The 24,937-nt window shown below is 49.7% G+C and overlaps 1 protein-coding gene across 24 annotated transcripts in view; it reads left to right on the plus strand.

Annotated features, from left to right (window-relative positions):
- The window catches only part of PRRC2B (proline rich coiled-coil 2B), a 127,167-nt gene that overhangs the window by 82,638 nt on the left and 19,592 nt on the right, over positions 1–24,937 (plus strand). For 16 of the 24 annotated variants that reach the window (XM_054500087.2, XM_063649961.1, XM_054500088.2 and 13 more), the window contains 9 exons: positions 3,590–3,782; positions 9,224–9,539; positions 12,029–12,219; positions 15,254–15,449; positions 17,809–18,025; positions 18,747–20,837; positions 22,036–22,241; positions 22,760–22,905; positions 23,535–23,676. In XM_054500087.2, coding sequence (XP_054356062.1) covers positions 3,590–3,782; positions 9,224–9,539; positions 12,029–12,219; positions 15,254–15,449; positions 17,809–18,025; positions 18,747–20,837; positions 22,036–22,241; positions 22,760–22,905; positions 23,535–23,676 — 3,698 coding nt within the window. The remainder of the gene's footprint in view (positions 1–3,589; positions 3,783–9,223; positions 9,540–12,028; positions 12,220–15,253; positions 15,450–17,808; positions 18,026–18,746; positions 20,838–22,035; positions 22,242–22,759; positions 22,906–23,534; positions 23,677–24,937) is intronic. The other 8 variants (XM_063649963.1, XM_054500092.2, XM_063649962.1 and 5 more) reach the window with 4 other exon arrangements.

Consider the following 24,937-nt stretch of genomic DNA (forward strand, 5'->3'; position numbering starts at 1 on the left):
CCCAGGCTGGAGTGCAGTGGCGTGATGTCACCTCACTACAACCTCCTTCTCCTGGGCTCAGCGATTCTCCCACCTCAGCTTCCCAAATAGCTAGGACCACAGATGCACACCACCATACCCAGCTAATTTTTATCTTTCTGCTAGAGATGGGGTTTGCCATGTTACCCAGGTTTGGTCTCAAACTCCTGGGCTCAAGTGATCCACTGTGCCCGGCCTTAACTTCTTTCTTTACTCCAGATTCCTCAGAGGCTTAAACATGCTGAAGTACACTGGGGGCTGGGCACGATGGCTCATGCTGTTAATTCCAGCACTTTGGGAGGCTGATGCAGGTGGATCTCTTGATGTCAGGAGTTTGAGACCAGCCTGCCCAAGATGGTGAAACCCTGTCTGTACTAAAAGCACAAAAATTAACCAGGCGTGGAGGTGTGTGCCTGTAATCCCAGCTACTTGGGTGGCTGAGGCAGGAGAATTGCTTGAATCCAGGAGGCAGAGGTTGTAGTGAGCCACGATTGTGCCACTGTACTTCAGCCTGGGCGACAGAGCAAAACTCTGTCTCAAATTAAAAACAACAACAATTAAGTGCACTGGGGAGGTGAAGAAGCAGAATGCATGCCAGCTTTCCTGAATTTATTTGACCATGTTAATCTTGTCTCTTTTTTTTGGATCATTTCCTTGGACTAGTTTAGTTTTGCTTAATTTCCTTTAGAAAATACTGCATTGTACTCTCATCCCTCTAGTTTTTATAATGTTAGTAGCATTTGCTAGTACTTTTAAAATAATACCCCACAATGACCAGGCACGGTGGCTCACGCCTGTAATCCTAGCACTTTGGGAGGCCAAGGCGGGCGGATCACGAGGTCAGGAGATCGAGACCATCCTGGCTAACACAGTGAAACCCCATCTCTACTAAAAATACAAAAAACTAGCCGGGCATGGTGGCGGGTGCCTGTAGTCCCAGCTACTCGGGAGGCTGAGGCAGGAGAATGGCATGAACCCAGGAGGCGGAGCTTGCAGTGAGCCGAGATCACGCCACACGCCACACGCCACACGCCACACGCCACCGCACTCCAGCCCGGGCAACAGAGCGAGACTCCACCTGAAAAAAAAAAAAAAAAAAAATACCCCACAATTAGTTGGGCGTGGTCTGCACCTGTAGTCCTAGCTACTCAGGAAGCTGAGGTGGGAGGACTACTGGAATCCAGACGGTCGAGGCTGCAGTGAGCCATGATTGCACCACTGCACTCCAGCCTGGGTGACAGAGTAAGGCCCTGTCTCAAAAAATTAATAATAACAATCATACCTATGGTTGTCATAATTTGTATTTTTTGAGTACTAGCAAGTAAGAATTTTTCCTTTGCTTCCTTTGTATAATGCCTGTTTCCTTCACATTTATCACTGCTTTCCTTTAAAATGTAATGTTTTATATTATTTAGTTGTTAATGCTTTGCTGTTGTCTTGCAAATATTTTTCTCTATTTTCTTGTCAATAACTGAATATTTGTTAAGTCAAATCTGTGAGTCATCTTTTTCTTTGTTATTTCATCCTTTACTTAAAAGCTCCTAAAGTAAGTGCTCATCTTCTGGAAGGAGTTGGTAATAATCTTTGCTACTCTTTTTCTGATGACACACAAAAAATGAAATTCTGTAATTTCCTTTCATGCTGTTTGATTTCAGCTGAAGCTTTGGATGCAGTCGGGACATACCTGTGGGTCAGTTCCTGGAACACTAAGCTCAGAAGGAGCTGTGATCAAGAATTAAAATCAAAGGCAAAGACATAAACTCTTAGAGACTGATTGGAGCAGTAGGACACTCTGTATTCCTTGTCTCTTTGAGGCGATGGGAACTGCATATTCCCCTGAAGGAATTGGACATTGGTTTTGGAGACAGTTTTGCCCCTGACTTTGACCAAGGGCACTTCAAAATCAGAGTGCCCAAACGATCTCCTCCTGAAACTTGCTCTTTTTTTTCATGTTCTCTGAGCTGGTTGGTGACCTGGTGGAGACTTAGTGCATGCATCCACATCTTATTTGGCATCTTTATTTCCTCATACACAATTGGCTCCCAAAACTTGCCCTGACTCTGTCTCCTCTTTTCATTTTCTCTGGGGCCACTGGGACCTCCTCCTTTCCCAGACCATCCATGGGTCCACCAGTTGATCTCCATCCTTTCAGCCTGTCCTCCATGGCCCGTCCTTACACCCTGCCCATAGTCATCTTCTAAAAACACAGGTCTTTTAGACAGGTCAGCAGCTTTACTGTGGTCTCCATTTCTCACGAAGTCAAGTCGGAATCACCGTTGTCCCCTCTGTAATTGTCCCCTCTGTAATCTCCTAAGCCGTGTTACCTGCCTCGTCTTCCCTCCCTCGCCACGTACGTGTGTGGGTAGACACACAGGCCCACACATCTGCCATCCCTGATTCCCGCTTTTCTCTGATCTGCGGTATTACCGGGCCCTTGTAAATGCTTTGCCGCAGCACCATTGCTTCCACTGTGAGGCGTCCAGACGAGCATGGCACCCATCCCCTTCTTGTCCAGCCACCCCTGCAGCTCTGTTTGGAATGCCTCATCCTTTTCCATGCTGTGTGGGCTCTGCTTGTCTCCTCTTGCTCTTTTTATTGTGGCACTGTTTAGTAGTCATCTTTTGTTCTTTTGAGGGGCATTTATTGAGCAACTGGCTTGTGCAGAGCATAGGGAGGGAGCTGTACCAAAAGGAGACGGACACACACCTGGGAGTCCTGGTTCAAATCTGTGAGCTCCTCCCTGTGAGGGGTGCCTCGTTAACCTCGAGGAGACTCAGCTACTGACTTTTTAAATCAAGAGTGTCCAATCTTTTGGCTTCCCTGGGCCACACTGGAAGAGCTGTCTTGGGCCACACATAAAATACACTAACACTAACGATAGCTGATAAGCTAAAATGAAAAAGTCACGAAAAAATACCTCATAATGTGTTTTTATTATTTTTTTTCTGAGACGGAGTCTCGCTCTGTTGACCAGGCCGGAGTGTAGTGCTGCGATTTTGGCTCACTGCAACCTTCACCTCTGGGGTTCAAGCACTTCTCCCACCTCAGCCTCTAGTAGCTGAGATTACAGGTGCCTGCTACCACACCTAGCTAAGTTTTGTATTTTTAGTAGAGACTGGTTTCACCATGTTGGCCTGGCTGGTCTGGAACTCCTGACCTCAAGTGATCAGCCCACCTCAGCCTCCCAAAGTGCTAGGATTACAGGCATGAGCCACTACGCCCAGGCCCTCTTATAATGTTTTAAGAAAGTTTATGAATTTGTGTTGCGTTGCATCCAAAGCCCAGGGCCATCCTGGGCCACATGTGGTTGGACAAGCTTGCTTTAAAGGGAGGATCATGAGGACTTTTTTTTGCATCAGTGAGATAGTGTGACACATCCTGCCTGGGCTCTGTGTATGAGAGGGACTTGATAAACGGTGGGGCTGAACTGTGGAATTCACATGGAAGTAGTGGGACTGGTGGTCCATTCTAATGAAGAAAATGATATGGAATTCTCAAGGCCTCTGACCAGTGAGATCAGACATGCTTGGCCTGACTGCAAAAACTTAACATCAAATGTGGTTTGTCCTAGGAACAGTTGGGACCCTAGGAGGCAGCGGCAGTTGTCAATGAGCTCTGCAGACAGTGCGGACGCTAAGCGGACTCAAGAGGAAGGGAAGGACTGGGCTGAAGCAGTGGGTGCGTCCCGTGTCGTCCGAAAGGCGCCAGACCCTCAGCCACCATCCAGGAAGCTTCATGGCTGGGCACCAGGCCCTGACTACCAGGTACCAAGGGCCTTTGGCTGTCCTATGTATTTGTACTTCATTGAGTTCAGTGGCTGGGTTTCTGAAAAGTTGTAAGTGGGCATTTCTTTTTCATTTTTATATTTCTTCTTCTTTTAAATTTTTTTTTTCATAGAGACAGGGTCTCACTATGTTGCCCAGGCTTGTCTCAAACTCCAGCTCAAGTGATGCCAAAGTGCTAGGATTACAGGTGTGAGCCACCATGCCCGGCTGTTTTTACTTTTTTAAGATAAGGTCTTGCTCTATCCTTCACCTCCCACCCTCAAGCGATCCTCCCACCTCAGCCTCCTGAGTAGCTGGGACTACCGGTGTGCTGCCACACCTGGCTCATTTCATTCATTTTTTGTAGAGACGAGGTCTTACTATGTTGCCCAGGCTGGTCTTGAGCTCCTGGGCTCAAGGGATCCTCCTACCTCAGCCTCCCAAAGTGCTGAGATTATAGGCATGAGCCACTGTGTTTGTCCTCTTGTTTTAATTTAAAAAAATTAAAACAGCCAGGCATGGTGGCTCACACAATTTGCAAGGCTGTGGGCAGGGGGATCGCTTGAGACCAGGAGTAGGATTTCAAGACCATCCTGGCCAACACAGTGAAACCCTATCTCCAAAAAAAAAAGCCAAAGAAATAATTAAAACAGCCTCAAAGTGATAGAAAAGTTGGAAGTACATTACAAACGGTATTTTTTCTAAACTGATTGAACAGTAAGTTGACAACCTGATGAGACTCTTTACACTGTGGTACTCGTTTCCTGCCAAGATGGGGATGTTCCACCCAGGTAACTACAGTGACTTCCAGGAAATTAGCCTTGATAATTGATTGTCGTTTAATCTGCAGGCCCCATTCAGCTTTTACCAGTTGTCCCATTAATGTCCTTACTCGAAATAATCCAGTTCAGAATTACACACCTCTAGCCTTCTTTAGTCTGGATCATTTCCTCAGCCCTTCCTTCACTTTCATGATTTTGAGGCTTTGGAAGATGACAAGCCAGTGGAATGCCCCTTAAATTGGGTTTATCATCATCTTTCTTGTGAAGAAGTCCACGGTTTCCATCCTTGGCAGGGATCTTCAGGCATGACCTGACTTTCCTCATCTCATCCCACCAAGGCAACCACGACTTCACCCTGTCCCCCTCTGGCTACGTGCACTTCGGTCTCTTGATTAACGGGGTGCCTGCCAGGTTTCATGCTGTAGAGTTACTCTTTTCCCTATTTGTGGTTGATAAGAATTTTGTTGGGAGAAACTTTGAGACTGAACATCTCATTTTTGATCAAGCTTTTAGTTTACTCATTTATTTACATCAGTAGGTGGTAATCAACTCTCACCTGGTTGGCCATTGGGAGTTCTTCAGGCCAGTGCGTGTCCTTTTTACCTGTTCTCCATCCTTTTTGGAGCCCTTCCTTCATCTTTCCCGGGTGCATGACCTGTGTTGTCCTGGATCTGCCCTTTCTCCATGAAGTCCTAGTTCCTCTTAGTGAAGGATGATATTTAGAAACCAGTGCCTGAGACCCAGCAGGCTCGTTGCTGCTGGGGTGTCATTGCTCCCGGGCCTCCTCAGCGGACAGTTGCGGGGGATGTATGTAGGTATACGTGTGTGCACAAATACACACTTTCATACCTGTATTATTTCTGGACCTGTCCGTGTTGGAAACTGTGTTCTCATTGACACCTCCAGTTCCACAGACCTCATTCCACTTCCTCCCAGTGTATGTTTGCACCTCCTTTCTGTGACAGTGAGAATGTGTCTCTCATCGTCCCTTGTATTTATACTCACTTGGTCAGTCTCCCTGTGTATGACCAATCTCATTTCTGCTGCCACACTCTCTCCCTTGCACAGATGCCCTCCTTGCCCACTCAGATGTCATTGTCCCCACTCCTGGATGCCCTGAATGTCCCTGCTGGGCCAACTCTGCCTATGAATGTCCCCCTCATCTAGCTTGGGCTCCAGCCCCACACCTCCACGTGCATGCCCTCCTCCCCTTGCCTGTGCTCTAACCATTTGGAGTGCAGTCAGCCGCCAGGACTCCCTGGCACCAGGCTCCTGGCTTGCATTGCCACACCTAGTGACTCTGGGACTGGACTGTTGAGGAGTGGGAGGGCTGGGGAAGGTGGAGTCATGACTTTGAATACACTTGGTAAAGCCTGCTATTTTCAATGCTCTTTGCTATTTATTTATTATTACTTTTTTTTGGAGATGGAGTCTCACTCTTTCGCCAGGCTGGAGTACGGTGGCGCAATCTTGGCTCACTGCAACCTCTGCCTCCCAGGTTCAAGCGATTCTCCTGCCTCAGCCTCCCGAGTAGCGGGATTACAAGCGTGCACCACCATGCCTGGCTAACTTTTGTATTTTTAGTAGAGATGGTGTTTTGCCATGTTGGCCAGGCTGGTATCAAACTCCTGATCTGCCCACCTTGGCCTCCCAAAGTACTGGGATTACAGGTGTGAGCCGCCGCGCCCGGCCTGCTCTTTGCTACTGAAAGGGCTCCTATTCCACATTCTTATAAAATGAAAATGCCCCTTAGCTGCAGTCTTCTTATTGAATATTTATTGTATGCCAGGCACATACATATGTGCTGGGTACAAGAGATACAGAAGTGAAACAAAATAGACACAATGCCACTGCTCTTGGAAATTATTCTGCAGTTAATCCACATTTTCATTCACATGTTGAGGTTGCTCCGTATTCCCTTTTTTTCCCTTTTCACCAGTCAAGAAGTAGTGCTGATCAGTATTCAAAAGGTTTCACTTTAACCTACTCGTAACAGCACTGTAAATTAACTGAACATCAACAGTGATGAAATCTATATACTAAATTTATGTATCCAAGACATCTTCTGACCAAATTTCATTCTTTCTTTCTTTTTTGAGACAGAGCCTCACTTTGTCATCCATGCTGGAGTGCAGTGGTGTGCTCTCGGCTCACTGCAACTTCCGCCTTCCAGGTTCAAGCAGTCTTTCTGCCTCAGCCTCCCAAGTAGCTGGGATTATAGGCATGTGCCACCACACCGAGCTAATTTTTGTATTTTTAGTAGAAATGGGGTTTCACCATGTTGCCTCGGCTGGTCTTGAACTCCTGATCTCAGGTGATCCACCCACCTCGGTCTCCCAAAGTACTAGGATTACAAGCATGAGCCAATGCACCTGGCCTGTTCTGACCGAATTTTTAAGAAAATGGTCTCAATTCGGCCAGCCGCGGTGGCTCACACCTGTAATCCCAGCACTTTGGGAGGCTGAGGCGGGTGGATCATGAGGTCAGAAGTTCTAGGCCAGCCTGACCAACGTGGTGAAACCCCATCTCTACTAAAAATACAAAAATTAGCCAGGCATGGTGCCGCGCGCCTGTATTCCCAGCTACTCAGGAGGCTGAGGCAGGAGAATCGCTTGAATCTGGGAAGCAGAGGTTGCAGTGAGCTGAGATTGCACCACTGCACTCCAGCCTGGGCGACAGAGTGAGACTCCGTCTAAAAAAAAAAAAAAAAAAAAAAAAGTCTTAGTTCAAATTACTTTGCAGAACATTTAGTCTATAAAATGATCGCTAATTTCAGGGCCTTTTAGGAAGGCACATCAAAGGTCTTGATGGTGTACATGTGCCCTCTGAGTCTATTATTTCCTTTCCAGGAAATTATCTGAAGGAAGTAATCAGGGCTAGGCATGTGAAGGCTATGTGCAGTGGTGTATTGAATTCCATGGGATAAAGGCAGATAGGCAGATTTTGGTATGAGCCATGAACTGATCAATACACAGCCATTAGAAAGGTATGGATAGATGCTCAGGTTCGATGGCAAAGTGAAAGGAAACTGCACGCTTCGGTTCCGATGATATACAAAATGTACCTTCATGCCTCTAAATTGGAAGTTTATAATCTTATGATTACGGTACTTACCTCTGGCTTATGAGAAGTTAATTTTTAGGAAACTCCTTGACTACAGTAAATTTGTTGTATATTTCTTTTACTGAAGTATAACTCACCTACAAGAAAAGGCCTAGATCCTGTTTCTTTGGTTTGATTTTTGACAGCTGTATACATTTATGTTACTAGCATTCAAAACAGGAAGTTCTGTCTTTTTCTGATACTCAGATCTCATTAGAATTTCAGTGGCTGGAGCTCAGGTGACAGCTGTCCATCATTTGTCCCGTTGCCAGGTCTGCATGCTGCTTGACCCCTGCAGAGCAGTGAGAAAGGGTCCCAGTGTTGAGCTTTTCACTCTTCGTCTTTGGCGCTCTGGTTGTCCAGTAACTGGCAACCAGCAAGAAACTCAGAAACGGATAAATATCCGAAAGAGATTTTTTTAGGCTTTTTTTTTTTTTTTTTTTAATGGGGTCGAGCCCTGTCCCCTGGCTGGAATGCAGTAACGTGATCTCGGCTCACTGCAGCCTCCTGGGCTCAAGTGATCCTTCCCACCTCAGCTCAGTAGCTGGGACCATAAGCATGTACCCATGCCCAACTAATTTTCGTATTTTTTGGGGGTTGGGGGTGGGGGGTGGGAGGTAAATACGGGGTCTCACCATATTGCCCAGGCTGGTCTCGAGCTCCTAGGCTCATGCAGTCCCCCATGTCGGCCCCCACAAAGTGTAGGAATTACAGGCATGAGCTACCGTGCCTGGCTAGACGTGCTTTTTTTTCCCCCCCTAGATAGAGTCTCACTCTGTTGCCCAGGCTGGAGTGCAGTGGCATGATCTCGGCTCACTGCAACTTCTACCTCCCAGGTTCAAGCGATTCTCCTGCCTCAGTTTCCCAAGTAGCTGGGACTACAGGTGCGCGCCACCACGCCCAGCTAATTTTTGTATTTTTAGTAGAGATGGTGTTTCACCATGTTGGCCAGGCTGGTTTCGAACTTCTGACCTCAGGTGATCCACCCACCTCGGCCTCCCAAAGTGCTGGGATTACAGGCGTGAGCCACTGCGCCCAGCCGACATGCTTAACAAAGATCACTTCGAAGCTTTATGTCTGACAGTGAATTTCATTTTCCTAGGGCTCTTTCTAGCCAGGGGTTTATGTATTGTTGTGTGGGCAGGAGTAGCAGTTTTCGTGACCCAGGAATGATCAGTGTGTGGCTTCCTGTTCCGGTTCTTAGCCTTGGAGGCCCTTCGCTTAAATGCCCATCAGCAGTGGTGGGAGGGTTTCTCACGTGCGGGTCGCATGTTGCTTTGCAAACATGGTTTTCACCTTCACAATCCTAAGAGCTTCCTTTGTTGTCCCCATTTTAAAAACAAGGAAGTGAGGTGTGGAGAGTTGGCACTTGGCCTAAACCACATTCCACATACAGCAGAGGCCAGAGCAGGATTCGAACCCAGCTCTGTCTGCCACACGCCTGTGCTGCCTCTTGAAGGTGCTTGAGGATCTTGGGAGGAGAACTGATCCCAAAGTGGGAGTGGTCCCTGTATCCCGGGTCCAGAACCCATTGCCTTAGAGACATTCTCTTGGCAGAAGTCCTCAATGGGCAGCATGTTCCGGCAACAGTCCATCGAGGACAAGGAGGACAAGCCCCCACCAAGGCAGAAGTTCATTCAGTCAGAGATGTCCGAGGCGGTGGAGCGAGCCCGAAAGCGCCGGGAAGAAGAGGAGCGCCGAGCCCGGGAAGAGAGGCTGGCCGCCTGTGCTGCCAAACTCAAGCAGCTGGACCAGAAGTGTAAGCAGGCACGAAAGGCAGGTGAGGCCCGGAAGCAGGCAGAAAAGGAAGTGCCCCGGTCTCCAAGTGCTGAGAAGGCATCTCCCCAGGAAAACGGCCCTGCTGTTCGCAAAGGTAAGAGCTGGGCCGTCTTCCCACCAACTGGAAACCCTGGCCTGTTGTCCTCGGCTTGTTACTTGCAACCGCCTTCCTTCTTAGCTAGCAGAACCTATGGCTTACAACGAGATCGTATTGGGAAGCATCAGTTATTAAGAGCATAGGCCTGGGTCAAATGCCTGGGTTCTGATCCTATTTGAACTTCTTTTTTATAATTTCAGCTTTTACTTTAGTTTCAGGGGGTACATTGTGTGATGCTGAGGTTTGGGGTATGAATGATGCTGTCACCCAGGTAGTGAGCATAGTACCCAATAGGTAGTTTTTCAGCCCTTTTTCCTTCTCCCATCTGAATTTGTTAAACTAGCTGGTGAGCACCTCACCTCTCTGAAGGCTGTTTCATCATCTGTGAAATGGGATGAGTATGTACCTGCCAGCACGCGGAGGGGTGTACAGCACGCTGCAGTTTCTGGGACATTGAAACCATGCTTCTACTCACTGATGATACTCATCATCGTCACTATTATCATCACTATCCTTGCCTAACCAAAGACACATGTGCTCCAGGACTTTAATAAAACCACAGATCCTTTAACATGGAATAAAAATAAGCCCACTTGCTTGGTGGAATACATTTTTTCCTGGTGTTGATTCTAAAAGGAATGGATCACATGGCCCTATTTTTTTTTTTTTTTTTTTGAAACGAAGTCTCTTTCTGTCACCCAGGTTGGAGTGGTGTGATCTCTGCTCACTGCAACCTCTGCCTGCCGGGTTCAAGCAATTTTCCCGGCTCAGCCTCCCGAGCTGCTGGGATTACAGGCGCGTGCCACGACACCGAGCTAATTTTTGTATTTTTAGTAGAGACAGGGTTTTGCCATGTTGGCCAGGCTGGTTTGGAACTCCTGGCCTCAAGTGATCCACCTGGCTTGGCCTCCCAAAGTGCTGAGATTACAGGCATGAGCCACTTTGCCTGGGCAACATGGCCCTATTTAAGAGTAATTAAGCAGTGCTCTATAATGCAGAGTGTCTCTTGTAGCAGTTTTAAAGAATATAATCAGCTGTTTTCTTTGTAATTTTCTTAAATAAACTCAGATCAGCTCTTGTTAGGAGACAAGGGGATGTTTGAGGCTCTGAAAGCTTCTCGGGTTAGAGAGTCATAGTGCCCTTCTGGCCAGGGAACTCATTTCTAGTTTTCCTTCTGCCCTCCTTTCATTAAAGGTTGAGTGAGGACTGTACCACTCTTATAGGGAAGTTGCACTGAGCATTTTCTGCCTGTCAGGCACTGTTTTCAGTGTATTATTGTAATTAATTTAATTCTCACAGAAGCCCTTGGTGAACACATGGTAGTTATTCTTATTTGCAGATGAAGAAATGGCCAAGGAGGGCCTGAAAAATGTGCCCAGGTCAGACAGCCTTTCTCTTGTTTTTGTTTTTTTCCTTTTTTAAAAAACTGTTTTTTCTTTGATATCCTTGCCAGCAGGAAGTCATACGCAGCATTTCCATGTGTTGAGTTCCTGCTGTTCAGATGTTGGATATGTGGGCTGTCACTGAGTTCATGGCTGTTCTCTATCAGTCCTTTTTTTTATGGGGGGATATGGAGTCTTGCTCTGTCACCTAGGCTAGAATGCAATGGTGTGATCTCACTGCAACCTCTGCCTCCTGGGTTCAGGCGATTCTCTCACCTCAACCTCCCATATAGCTGGGATTACAGGCATGCGCCACCATGCCTGGCTAATTTTTGTACTTTCTTTTTTTCTTTTTTTTTTTTTGAGACGGAGTCTCGCTCTGTCGCCCAGGCTGGAGTGCAGTGGCACGATCTCGGCTCACTGCAAGCTCTGCCTCCTGGGTTCATGCCATTCTCCTGCCTCAGCCTCCCGAGTAGCTGGAACTACAGGCGCCCGCCACCACACTTGGCTGATTTTTTGTATTAGTAGAGACGGGGTTTCACTGTGTTAGCCAGGATGGTCTGTATCTCCTGACCTCGTGATCCACCCGCCTCGGCCTCCCAAAGTGCTGGGATTACAGGTGTGAGCCACCACGCCTGGCCAATTTTTGTACTTTCAATAGAGATGGGGTTTCACCATGTTGGCCAGGCTGGTCTTGAACACCTGACCTCAAGTGGTCCACCCGCCTCAGCCTCCCAAAGTGCTGGGATTACAGGTGTGAGCCACTGCGCCCGGCCTTATTAGTCCTTTTTAATAAAACGTCTTCCACCTGAAATCAGATCTCAGCTCTGCTACTGACCGTGTGACCCTGGACATCATCTAACCTCTTAACCCTTAGTGTCCTAGTCTGTAAGGTGACAACAGGTGAAGCCTCCTCACAAGTGTTGTGGAGAGTCCCTGAGCTTGTGTACGTGATGCGTTTGGCACAGGGCCAGGGTTCAGGGATGTGACTGTTCTAGCAGTGGAGCGTACGGGCCAACAGGAAGAAGTACTTGCTTGTAAACACTTGGTTGGCTGAGCTTCTGTGAGCTCACTGTGTCATTTCTCTGCTGGTGTATTCTCTAGGCTCCCCAGAATTCCCTGCCCAAGAGACCCCCACCACGTTCCCAGAAGAGGCACCCACAGTGTCCCCAGCAGTGGCACAGAGCAACAGCAGTGAGGAAGAGGCCAGAGAGTCTGGGTCCCCTGCACAGGAGTTCAAGTATCAGAAGTCCCTTCCTCCCCGATTCCAGCGCCAGCAGCAGCAACAACAGCAGGTAAACAGATGAGATGGTAAAAGCCTGTGATAAACAGGCCTGAGTACCGAGCAGATGTTTCCCCTCCTCGTCCCCATGCCCACCTCCAACTTAGAAAAAGGCCAGAATACCCCTTATGTGCCCCCAAGACCAGTGGGGACGTCAGGAGTTGTACCTCAAAACTTGTGACCTTGGTAGATCAGCCCCTGGCCATTATTTATTTCTCTTGAGTGGTGGAGGTCCCTGGGAATGAATACAGCCCTTGTGGTTTATTGACCTTGTTTTCTAATACTGTTAAGGAACCTGTTCAGTGCTGTATGCAGTGAGCTCCATTTTTCTAGTGTGCAGGCTGGTTGTTTTATTTCAGAGCAGTGCACCTTGGACGTTCCTTAGAGGACGGTGTGTCCCGCCCTGGGGTCCTCCCAAGGTGTAAGGGAGGCCTGTGAGCTGTTTGAAGAGCTGCCCGAGAGAGGCACGTGACCTTTGGGTTACGGACGTAGGTTTGCAGGTTTCAAGTTGGACAGCTCCCTTCCTGATGTTGCTGCTGAACTAGTTGTGCATGGCCTTGGACAAGTCAGTTATGCCCCTCTCACCCATATTTCTTCATGTGTAAACCAGGAAGAATGAATACCTGCCTTTCAGCATGGCAGAGCGTTTCATGCCGTAACGCCTATAAACTGTTTTATCAGTGTCACCATTATTGGCTTTTTATAAACTTTATTTTTATTTTTTTATAAATTTTAAAAGGTACCTACTTTTTGTCCTAAAGATCATGTGGATAATGGTTGTAATTCCACCCATCTCTCCTAGTCCTGATAGTCTTGAAGCACTCATCAGCAATCGTGCCTCCTAGAGTAGTAATAAGTAAGGGAACACAGTAGTCAATACTAAGGAATAGTGCATTTTGGTGGGAAGCTGAGATGATACGTAGACATTACTTAGTGCACACCAAACAGCAAGGTGTGCAGTAAATTATTACTAATATTAACTGAAAATATTTCAAAACGTGTGTGCCGTGGAGAAACAAACCAAGGACTTAAGGCTTTTTCCAGTATCTCACTTAATTACCTTTAAACTTCTCTCCTCAGCCTCTTCTCTCCTCTGGGCCCCTGGGAGCATTCCAGGGACTGCCTTTAATGTGATTTTAGAGCATGGGAGTGTAGGCGAGCACTGCACAGTTACTCATGTTCGTGGGGTATAGAATTACTGATGGGGGAGAGCTCTGGAATTACTTGTGCCAAACCCAGCAGTGACAGTTGCTCTAGGTAACTCCTTGGGGTGTGGAGGAAGTGATGGGTGAGTCCTTCCTTAAGAATAGAAGGAATTGCCGGGCGCGGTGGCTCACGCCTGTAATCCCAGCACTTTGGGAGGCGGACAGATCACCGGAGGTCAGGAGTTTGAGACCAGCCTGACCAACATGGTGAAACCCTATCTTTACTAAAAATACAAAAATTAGCCCGGCGTGGTGCTGCACACCTGTAATCCCAGCTACTCAGGAGGCTGAGGCAGGAGAATCGCTTGAACCCAGGAGGTGGAGGTTGCAGTGAGCCAAGATCGTACCACTGCACTCCAGCCTGGGTGACAGAGCGAGACTCCATCTCAAAAAATAAAATAAAATAAAATAAAAAATAGAAGGAAGTCTGAAAGCACCAGGGCAGCCGGTCTGGTCATATTCCCTGGAGACCTAGGGTGTGGACAGGAGGTGGAGCTGGGAGATGGAGGCCCACAGCCTTCTTTGTGGACTGGGAGAGTGAATGACTCAAGTCTCTTGATTGATGGGCTATATTTATTGAGTGCTCTTAATAGGCACTGGGAGTGCCAACAGAACCATCCAGGGAATCAGCTCAGGATGTGCTATAGACTGCTAGGCAGGTTGGCCGCCTTTTTGTTTGCAGAATGGAAGGGTGTGTGCTGGAGGCCGCTTGGGTGTCCTCAGGGTGTGACGCAGCAGTGAGTCCTGCCTCAAGGCCAATTCAGGGTTCCTTTAGGAATTAGCGCCCGAGGTCACTGATGGGATAGAGCAGGGTCTGAAATGAACCCTCTTGAGTCAGGCAAGGGCCTTGATTTTGAATAGTTCACTGATACTTTGTTTACCCATTTGTACAAATGTTCTGTATCCCAAGTGTGGTGCTGTGGGCAAGGGTGCACAGGGAGTCTCTTAGGGTTCGGTGAGGGTTACCAGCAGTAAAATCCATCAGCTGCTGCAAGTGCAACAAAGGAGCACTGGCCGTTCTGTGGGAGCAGAGAACCGGGAACCTGGTCTCGTCTGGGGGTTACGACAGGCTTTCTAGAGGAGGATGTGTTTAAGCTGGAAATCTGCATTTAGGGATGGAGGGAAGAGGCACTTACCTAGGGGTCCCAGTGTGTTCCCGTGGCCTGAAGTGGGTGGCAGGGATATATGGAGCAGAAAGTGGAGGGCCAGTCATGCGAGGCAAAGCTAGAGAGGCAGACTGGGCAAAGTCACACGGGACCCAATCCTCACGGTAACCCCGTAGGTCACGAGCAGCCTCATAGGATTTAGGCTGTCAGGTGGAGAGCGGTGGAGAACCACTGAAGGCTCTTTTGAGCTAGGGGTTGACATATTGGGCATGGGGTGTCTGTGTGAAAAGATCACCCTAGTCAAGGATGGAAAATGGATTGAAGAGGCCAGGAGGGAGCAGGGAAGGGATGCTGGTATATTATTTAACCTCAGGTGGTAGCTGCAGACAAGGAGAGAAGTGGCCAATGTCCAGAGGTTCTGTGGGAGGCTGCTGGTGGGTTCCAGGAGTGTCTGATCTAGGTGAAAACCTAGCCTGTCTCGTGTAGCACAGGCACAGATGAGCCTCCATTGTGATAATGGCATGGCCGTCCACCAGCCTTGGACAGGGACCTGAGCTTGCAAGCTGTAACACACTGGGGGCTTCCCCTTGAGCAGCTGTCCATCCCTCCCCTCCTTGGTCTTCTGTTCTAGGTGGGCTTTCTATGCTGCCTGCTGGAAAGCTGGAAGGGCGTGTATTGGGTGGCATCTCTGTCCCCGGCTGCACCAGCCTGACCAAGTCTCTCTCTCTGCGGGCAGGAGCAGCTGTACAAGATGCAGCACTGGCAGCCAGTGTACCCCCCGCCGTCCCACCCCCAGCGCACCTTTTACCCACACCACCCCCAGATGTTGGGCTTCGATCCCAGGTGGATGATGATGCCTTCCTACATGGACCCACGCATCACGCCCACTCGGACCCCGGTGGACTTCTACCCCTCCGCCCTGCATCCCTCAGGTAAGCACTGTGGTCTAATGGTCCATACCTGTATCACCCAGGATAGCGTGGTGGTCAAGGGTGTCATCTCGAGTTAAACAGATACACCTGGATTTTGGTCTGGCTCTTTGTCAAGTACACAACTGGTCTGAGTTTCAAAGTACTCGCTTGCAAATTGTAGGTACAATAATAGTTCTGTCATAAAGATTTGTTGGGAAAGTAATGAAGATCGTATATCATAAAGTGCTTTAATTAATTTTAGATTTCTGCTATGTCATTTTGTCCTTCTTCTCATTCTTAATGTTCTTTGTGCTGTCTCTTTTTTCTTTGGTTAGTCTTTCCCAAGGTTTGTCTAGTGCCTTTTCAAAATCAATATGGTCTGTGTGATACAGACCAGGGGTCAGCAAACTTCTACTAATGACCAGATAGTAAGTCTTTTAGGCCTTGATCAACTAGTCAGTTTTGGTGTTGTAGGACAAAAACAGCCATAAACAATAGTAAGTGAGTGAACATGGTTGTTTTTCCATAAAACGTTACTTGTAAAAACTGGCAGCAGGCTGAGTTTTGTTTAATGGCTGTAGTTTGCTGCCCAACTCCTGACTTAGGTTGCTTGACATTTGTTGGGTTTTCTCTGTAGCCTCTTCCATGGCAATTCTTTTTTAACATTCTACATTTGCCTGAAAAGACTGTATTCTCTGGTTGGAGATAGTCCATTAAGCTGAGCATGCTAATTGTGTTGTGCAAATGTCTTCATCATTGTAAGTTTTTATCCCTTTGACCAGTTACTAAAAGGTGTTTTAAAATGTCCCACTATGATTATGGATTTGTCAAATCTTCTTTGGGAGCCTGTCAGTTTTTGCTTTGTCTATCTGGAGGCATACAGGTTTAGAATTTCTGTATCTTGTTCCTTTTGTCCTTATGTAGTACCCTTGTTGTCATTAATAGTGCTTTCTATCTTTATTGCCTACTTTGATAGCAATATAATAATTCTAGTTTTCTGTTGATAGTATTTGAAGTCTTTTGTTCCAATTTTTACTGTTAGCCTCTTTGAGCCGTTATGTTTTGGGAGTGTATCTTTGTATCTACAAGATGTGTATAGCTTTACCACTCTGAAAGTCTATGACTTTTAATTGCAAAAGTTGGTCCTTTTAGATTTATTGGGATGATGATGATTATTATTATTATTATTTGAGACAGAGTCTTGCTCTGTCGTGCAGGTTGGAGTGCAGTGGTGCAATTTCAACTCACTGCAACCTCCGCCTCCCGGGTTCAAGCGATTCTCCTGCCTCAGCCTCCCAAGCTGGGATTACAGGCGCCCACCACTACGCCCAGCTTTTTTTTTTTTTTTTTTTTTTTTTGAGACAGAGTCTTGCTCTGTCACCCAGGCTGGAGTGCAGTGGTGTGATCTCGGCCCACTGCAACCTCCACCTCCTGGGTTCAAGCGATTCTCCTGCCTCAGCCTCCTGAGTAGCTGAGATTACAGGCACCTGCCACCATGCCTGGCTGATTTTTTTGTATTTTTAGTGGAGACAGGGTTTCACTATGTTGGTAAGGCTGGTCTCGAACTCCTGACCTCAAGTGGTCTACCTGCCTTGGCCTCCCAAGTGCTGGGGTTACAGGCATGAGCTACCATGCCCAGCCTTATTGAGATTATTATATTTAGATATTCCAATTATGATATTTTATGCATTCCATTCTTATTCTTCTGTTTCTATGCCTTTTCTTCTAATTCCTGCCTTTTCTTGGTCCTATTTTTGTTTTTCTTTTGCTTCTACATTTCATTTCTATATGTTAGTGGTTACATGAAAATTCTAACATGCACCTTCAACTTAGCAAAGCATTTGGGGAGGTAGAAATCTGAAGTCTTTGTCCCTTAAACCCCTATGAAAGGAAGCATGCGAGTCTGAATTACTGGGAGGGGGACAATTGTTTCCCTGCCCTGGTCCAGGCCAGACAGACCCGCCAGCCTGTTCCTGGTAGTAAAGCGCATGTGTCTATCAAGTGTGCCTTTTGAGGATGTGGCCCTTTTGGGTCTTTGTTTTAAACAGTGTCTCAGTTGTATCTCCCTGCCCTGTATAGAAAGGCTTCATCCCGTGTCCTGTGAGTGTTAAGGACCAAGCCTATATCTGACAAATGTGCTTTTCTTGCCCCCTTCCTTGGACTTCACAGGTCTTTGAACCAGGCAGGGTGCATGCGTGTGTGCCTTCAGAGGTCCTCAGGTCAGGAAAGATTAAGAGCCCTATGATGTGTAGGTGGGTGGGGTGCTGTATCCACATGAAAGTCAGGGTAACTGTTAACTTCTTTGGGCCTTTGGTTGACCCTGAGATTGGAGCAGGGCCATCTAAATGAGATAATGTAGATCAGTCTTTGCCTTCTTCAGGACTGATGAAGCCCATGATGCCCCAAGAGTCCCTCAATGGGACAGGCTGTCGCTCTGAGGATCAGAACTGTGTGCCCCCACTCCAAGAAAGAAAAGTGACCCCCATCGACTCACCCCCTGTGTGGAGCCCAGAGGGCTACATGGCACTGCAGAGCAAGGGCTACCCGCTCCCGCACCCGAAGTCGAGTGACACCTTGGCTATGGACATGCGTGTCAGGTGAGATGAAGCCTGGTCCTGCTGCCTTGCCACTGAATGAAGGAAGACTTCAGGTCCTAATTGAGAGGGCCCTGGGATGAGCTACCATCCCAGGAGACACAGCCCATGGGAGATGTGCTCCTTTGAAGGGACTCCTGGTTCCTCTGGGGAAGGAGAGTGTGAGGAGGATTGCTTGAATGCTTTGTCCAAGAGGCTCTTTTCAGATGGTGAGACGTAAGGTGAATGAGAAGTCCCGGGGTCATCAAATCCTGGGCACAGGACAGGCGGGTGGGGGCTTCACAAGGCAGGTGGGTCCAGAGCATGGGTCTTGGCTCATTTCTGTGGAAGTAAACAGAGTTAGCCCTGCCACCCCCATGGCCCCAGACTCTTCACGGCCTCCCAGGCTCCAGCTTGCTCTTGCTCTTTGACCCGGAGGATTACCCGGCTCCTCTGTCTCCAGGGGGCACGCCGCGACCAGCCTGCGGCCACGACACTCTTCATTCTGATGGACTCCAGGGGCCACCGACCAATTCATGGCCTGGCATTTCTGAGACATGTTTAAAGATAGAGCAAATGTTGATGCTTATGTTTTTTGTTGTTGTTGTTTTTTGTTTTGTTTTTCTAGCTTTCTTTTTAAAAAGTTTTTTTTTTTTTTTCTTTTTAAAACTAAGCTCTGTGTTCAGCATGGAAACCAGGAACCAGGCTCCAATCACATTGACTGATTTTTCTGGTTCCTTTTCAGGAATGAAAGCTCTTTCTCTGCCTCACTCGGAAGGGCAGGGGGCGTAAGTGCCCAGCGCGATCTCTTTGAGGAGAGAGGGGAGGAGTACTTGAGTGCTTTTGACAAGAAGGCCCAAGCAGACTTTGACAGCTGTATCTCTTCTCAAAGAATAGGCCAGGAGCTTTTGTTTCCACCCCAAGAAAATGTTCAGGATGCAGGTGCTCCTGGGGGTCACACCCAAAACCTCAGGTGTTCCCCATTGGAGCCTGACTTTGTCCCAGATGAGAAAAAGCCAGAGTGTGGCAGTTGGGATGTTAGCCACCAGCCAGAGACCGCTGACACAGCCCATGGTGTTGAGCGGGAGACACCCCGGGAGGGGACGGCCTTTAACATCTCCTCCTGGGACAAGAACGAGAGCCCCAACAAACAGCTGTCCTCAGAGCCTGAATGGACTCCTGAGCCCCGGAGCTCCAGCAGCCAGCACCCGGAGCAGACGGGCAGGACCCGAAGGTCGGGACCCATCAAGAAACCAGTCCTGAAAGCCCTCAAGGTGGAAGACAAGGAGAAGGAGCTCGAGAAGATTAAGCAGGAGCTAGGGGAGGAGAGCACCCGGCTGGCCAAGGAGAAGGAGCAGAGCCCCACGGCAGAAAAGGACGAGGACGAAGAGGACGAAGAGAATGATGCCTCTCTGGCCAACTCCTCCGCCACCACTTTGGAGGACAAAGGCCCTGGCCGTGCCACTTTTGGCCACGAGGCCACCAAATTTGAAGAGGAGGAGAAACCTGACAAGGCCTGGGAAACCAGACCCCCACGAGAGTCCAGCGATGTTCCCCCCACGAAGAGAAATAACTGGATCTTTATTGATGAGGAGCAAGCCTTTGGGGTCAGAGGGCAGGCCCGGGGCCGAGGCCGTGGTTTCAGAGAGTTCACTTTTCGTGGTCGGCCTGCTGGCGGAAACGGGAGCAGCGTCTGTGGTGGGGGGGTCCTGGGGGCCCGCAGCATCTACTGCAGCAGCCAGCGCAGCGGCCGTGGCCGGGGCCTGCGAGAGTTTGCGCGGCCAGAGGACTGCCCCAGAGCCAAGCCTCGACGGAGAGTTGCCAGTGAGACCCATAGCGAGGGCTCAGAGTATGAAGAACTTCCCAAGCGCCGCCGGCAGAGGGGCTCCGAGAACGGGAATGAAGGCTCGCTCCTGGAGAGGGAGGAGAGCACCTTGAAGAAGGGCGACTGCAGAGATTCTTGGCGGTCCAACAAAGTGTGCTCTGAGGACCATAGCGGTCTAGATGCCAAGAGCCGAGGCCCTCGGGCCTTTGGGCGAGCCCTCCCTCCCCGGCTGAGCAATTGCGGGTATGGACGGAGAACCTTCATCTCCAAAGAGTCACCCCACTGGCAGAGCAAAAGTCCAGGCAGCTCTTGGCAGGAATATGGCCCTTCGGACACATGTGGATCCCGGCGATCTACAGACAGAGACTATGTCCCGGATTCCTACAGACACCCTGATGCATTTGGTGGCCGGGGCTTCGAGGACAGCCGCTCAGAGGACAAGAGATCCTTCTTCCAAGATGAACACGTGGCAGATTCTGAAAATGCAGAGAACCGGCCCTTCAGGAGAAGGCGCCCCCCACGCCAAGATAAGCCCCCTCGCTTCCGGCGCCTCCGGCAAGAGCGGGAGTCCCTGGGCCTGTGGGGACCCGAGGAGGACCCCCACCTGCTGGCAGGTCAGTGGCCAGGCAGGCCCAAACTGTGTTCTGGGGACAAGAGTGGCACTGTGGGCCGCAGGTCCCCTGAGCTCTCCTACCAGAACTCCTCTGATCACGCCAATGAGGAATGGGAGACGGCCTCCGAAAGCAGCGACTTCAGTGAGCGGCGGGAGCGGCGGGAAGGCCCCGGGTCCGAGCCCGACTCCCAGGTGGATGGTGGCCTGTCGGGGGCTAGTTTGGGTGAGAAGAAGGAGCTGGCCAAGAGGAGCTTCTCCAGTCAGAGACCCCTGGTTGACAGACAGAGCCGAAAGCTGGAGCCGGGAGGGTTTGGGGAGAAGCCCGTTAGGCCAGGTGGTGGTGACACCTCCCCTCGCTATGAGAGCCAACAGAATGGGACGCCTTTGAAAGTCAAAAGGTAAAACCAGACACCATCCGGGCCCTTTTTGTTGTTGTGTTCTGTTCTCAGCAGCACTGAGTTCACGCATGCATGCCGCCGTGTGTCGGGGCTGGGGGCCCGCCCCCAGGCTGTCTGTGCGCGTCTCGATTGCCTGCCCCCACATTGCCTGTCTGCTTCTCGTGGTGGTGTTATTGTGGCTAGAGCTCCCACCCCCACCCCCACCCCAGTGGTGCTCTTGAGGCCACTGTCCAGCACCTGGCCTGAGAGTCCAGGCATGTGTCCCTGGAGCCCCGACGAGGGGCCGCTGCAGCGAGGAGCGTTGCCTGTGCACAGTGCCAGGTCCGGTCAGTCCACCAGTCCTCTGCTCTGGAGTTGCTGCCAGGCGGCGTCCTAGGGGGCATCGCTGGCCTCGTGGCTGCATGGAAGTGGCTCTTCCTGGGTGGTTCTGCTTCTCCACTGTGAGGAGATGTGGCCCCACGGTGGGGTTGCCACCTCAGCATGGCAGGAGCCCAGCAAACGCAGAGGGGAGCAGGCTGCACATGGTCTGGCGAGCACCTCTTCCACAGCCAGAGGCATTCGGGTGATGACCTCTGCTCAGGGACCAGGAGAGGGTCCCCTGCACAGTCTGGGTTGACTGACTGCACTTGGCTTTTGCCTCGGACAGGGAGATGCAGGGTCTGCTGAGGCGTTCCCTGTCCTCAGCATACTGAGGAAGATGGCTTCACACCTCCACTCTCCTTAGAATTCAAGGCAGAGAAACTCCCAGAGAAGGAGCCACAGGGAACACTGACTCTCTCAGGTGCCATCTAATCCAACTTTCCAGGCGCCAGAGGCCAACCCTTGGCTTCACCTCAGTTTTCTGCCCCAAGGGCCCTCCAGCAGGGCAATCCTGGAGAGGAGCAGAAATGCTGGCATCTCCATTCTGAGCATATTCCCCTTGTCTCTCTCCCCGCTACACTCTGAACATAGCATGTGGGAGAGCCCTGGGGAGCCACTTTCCCCAGGAGCAGGCAGAGCCGGTGGGGCAGCCTTACACGTGTGTTTGCACACGGACATGGATGCACTGTGGCCAGCCTGCCGCTCCTCCCCACCCAAGGAGTCAGCTAGAGGAAGCGGGCCTAGATCAGGGTGCCAGGCTTGTGTGCAGGCTGTGTGCACGTGCGGTGTTTTCCCTCCTTCCCCAGCTCTGGTTAACAAGATCCTCTTTTCCTTGCAGATCCCCAGACGAGGGCTTGCCTGGAGGTCTTAGTGGCTGCAGCAGTGGGAGTGGCCACTCCCCCTATGCCCTGGAGCGGGCAGCCCATGCCAATGCTGACCTTCCCGAAGCCTCCAGTAAGAAGGCAGAGAAGGAGGCCAAGTTGGCTGCTCCGAGGGCAGGTGAACAGGGAGAGGCCATGAAACAGTTTGACCTGAACTATGGAAGTAAGTCCTCACATCTTCAGGGGAAATAACTCAGGCAGAACCAGGGGCCATGCAGTCCTCGGGCCTCCCGAGTTTGCCCTTGCACTGATACCTTAGCTTTCAGAGCAGCTCGGCCAGGCCCTGGGCTGGGTTCTGGGGCTGTAGAGGTGAGCAGAGTAGGTAGGATTCCCACCGAGTGTTGCTCACAGCCTGTTGAATCCCCGTGACACCCTGCGGCTTCCGCGCTTTAAAGAGAGGAAGCCTGGGGCCCAGAGGCATTCGGTGGTGTGTCCGAGGTCACACAGCTGTAGGAGCAGAGCTGGGGTTTAAGCCCTTTGCGTGTTCTCTCAGTTGTGCCCTTGGGCCTGTTTGGTTTGGGATAACAATGTGTTAGATCAGAGGCGGCCTGAGAAAGGTGCGGAAGTCCTGTCCAGGTTTCTGTCGAGCCTGACACTAGATCTCAGGCGCCTGTTGAATTGGGTTGTTCTTGCCTCCTGGTGAGTGGAAAGACTGTTCCTTCTCGTGAAATCTTGGTTCAGGTGCCATCATCGAAAATTGCGGGTCCAGCCCCGGGGAGGAGAGTGAGGTGGGTTCCATGGTGGGCGAAGGCTTCATCGAAGTCCTGACCAAGAAGCAGCGCCGCCTGCTGGAGGAAGAGAGAAGAAAGAAGGAGCAGGCTGTGCAGGTGAGGGGCGGAGGGTGGGGGGACACGGGGCTGGAGGGCAGGCTGGCAGATGCCCAGGAAACCCAGAGCCAGAGGGTAAGGGAGTTCTCGGTCAAGCTCAAGATGGCAGAGAGGAAGAAAGGAGTATTTAGCAAGCACACATTGTCTCCCCGTTCCTGCTATTACCAAGGCCCTTCTATCAATGTAGGAATAGGTGGTGGCATCACTGTTATGCAGTGGAAGAAACTGAGTCTTGAAGAGGGTGACTTGTCTAGGGTGATAACAGTGGAAACTTGTCCAAGCCAAGATGCAGACCTCTGTCAGCTTCCAGCTTCCCCCTCTCCACTCCTCATTCCTGAGTGGAATGAGATTTGTCTCCCTCAAGTCAAGTGGATCGTGAACCCTATACTAAAATGGAATCAGGGCTGGACCTGCACACAGATCACAGTCCATTGGCCTTTCAGGTCTTTCTTGGGGGGTGCTTTGCTTGGCATTGTGGTTCTGCTTGAGGTTTTGGGAGACGAGTGTTCCACACATCTCTGAAGCATTTTCAGGTGGTGTGATTTTTGGTACCTGGGATACTTATTCTGGGGAGAATTTGTCAGTCTTGGTGCCTTTGGCTAGACTATAGCATCCTTTCTTCCCCTCAGGTGCCTGTCAAAGGTCGAGGCCTTTCCTCTCGTATTCCTCCTCGATTTGCAAAAAAACAGAACAACTTATGTCTGGAGCAAGGCGACGTGACCGTGCCTGGCAGCAGCCTGGGCACTGAGATCTGGGAGAGCAGCAGCCAGGGTGAGAGTTGGGGGTGTGACCCCAGCTGTGGCACCCAAGGTCACATCACAGACTGGGTTTGCTTCTGGGGAGGATCCTGCTTTTGAGCTACAAATATAGATGGAGTAGTACCTGTTTGCTGTGTTCCGCTGCTGAGCTAGTGCTGAATGCTGCCTGAGTGATTTGCTGCTGCAGCCCCCAAACGGATACACAATTTTCCTTGCCTAAAATTTGGTAGAAGAGCAGAGCATTCATTAGTCCAGCGATCTGGAAAAGGATGGCCCCTTGAGCTGAGATCACCTAGTAGTGGGAACGGCCTTCTTTGTCGGTCTCTCCCACTAACTTATGGAAGAGAAGCAAGTGACTGATAGACCAGCCGCAAGAGTTCAGGAGCTCTCTTCTGTGCTGTGCACCCTTTTCTTGACATGGGGAAGGCTCTGGAAACCCCTCCCTGAATGCTCTTCTGGAAAGGCAAACTGAGACCAGAAGAGGGTATACGTTACTTCTTAGAAAATTTGTTGCTCTGAAAACTTTTTTTTTTTTAAATTCTATATCAAATGTAATTTTTCTGGGAATTTTTCCTTATAAAATAAAAAACTATTTTCATAGAATAGGTTCTTCTTGAGGCTTACGTGAGGCAGGGCCCTGCGCTGTTAGCCCAGAGCGTGCATAGATGAATAAAACAAGGACATTCGACATTTCACAGCTCAGGCCCATGAGGGGAGCTTGGAGAGGTCACCTAGTGCCAGCTCATTTTTCTGCAAAGCAGCTGAAGCTTCTAGAGGGAAGGGACTTGACTCAGGGACTCCAGGGTCATAGGACAAGCACCCGAGACACTGAGTTCTGGGCCTTGATTCTTTCACTGTTTCCACATAGCTTGTCTTCATGTGCTCGGTGAAAATTTTGGTTCTTGCAAACTACAAAATAACATTCAACATGGCCAGCTTTGATGGAAAGGAAGCACAATCATTTGATAAAACATCAATAACACTACATTTGATAGTGGCTGAGTGACAGGTGTCATAGTATTGATGTCCAAAAATGCCCAGGTGCCAGATTGGTTGAGCTGCCAGGTGTGAATCAGATGTGACTCTCAGGTGTGAGTCATCATCCCCTTTTGTCAGATCTTTTCCTCCAGAATTCTGCAGGGTCTCACTGGTTTCTCAGACCAGGGGTTGTGTCCAAGGATGGCTTCAGAGAGCCCTTGGATATTAAAATAGCATGTGAAAGGATTTTTGTTGTTGTTGTTTTTTAAAGATGGGGTCTCACTATGTTGCCCAGG

Source organism: Pongo pygmaeus, chromosome 13 (assembly GCF_028885625.2).
Source record: "Pongo pygmaeus isolate AG05252 chromosome 13, NHGRI_mPonPyg2-v2.0_pri, whole genome shotgun sequence".
In the NCBI taxonomy this organism is placed as follows: domain Eukaryota; kingdom Metazoa; phylum Chordata; class Mammalia; order Primates; family Hominidae; genus Pongo; species Pongo pygmaeus.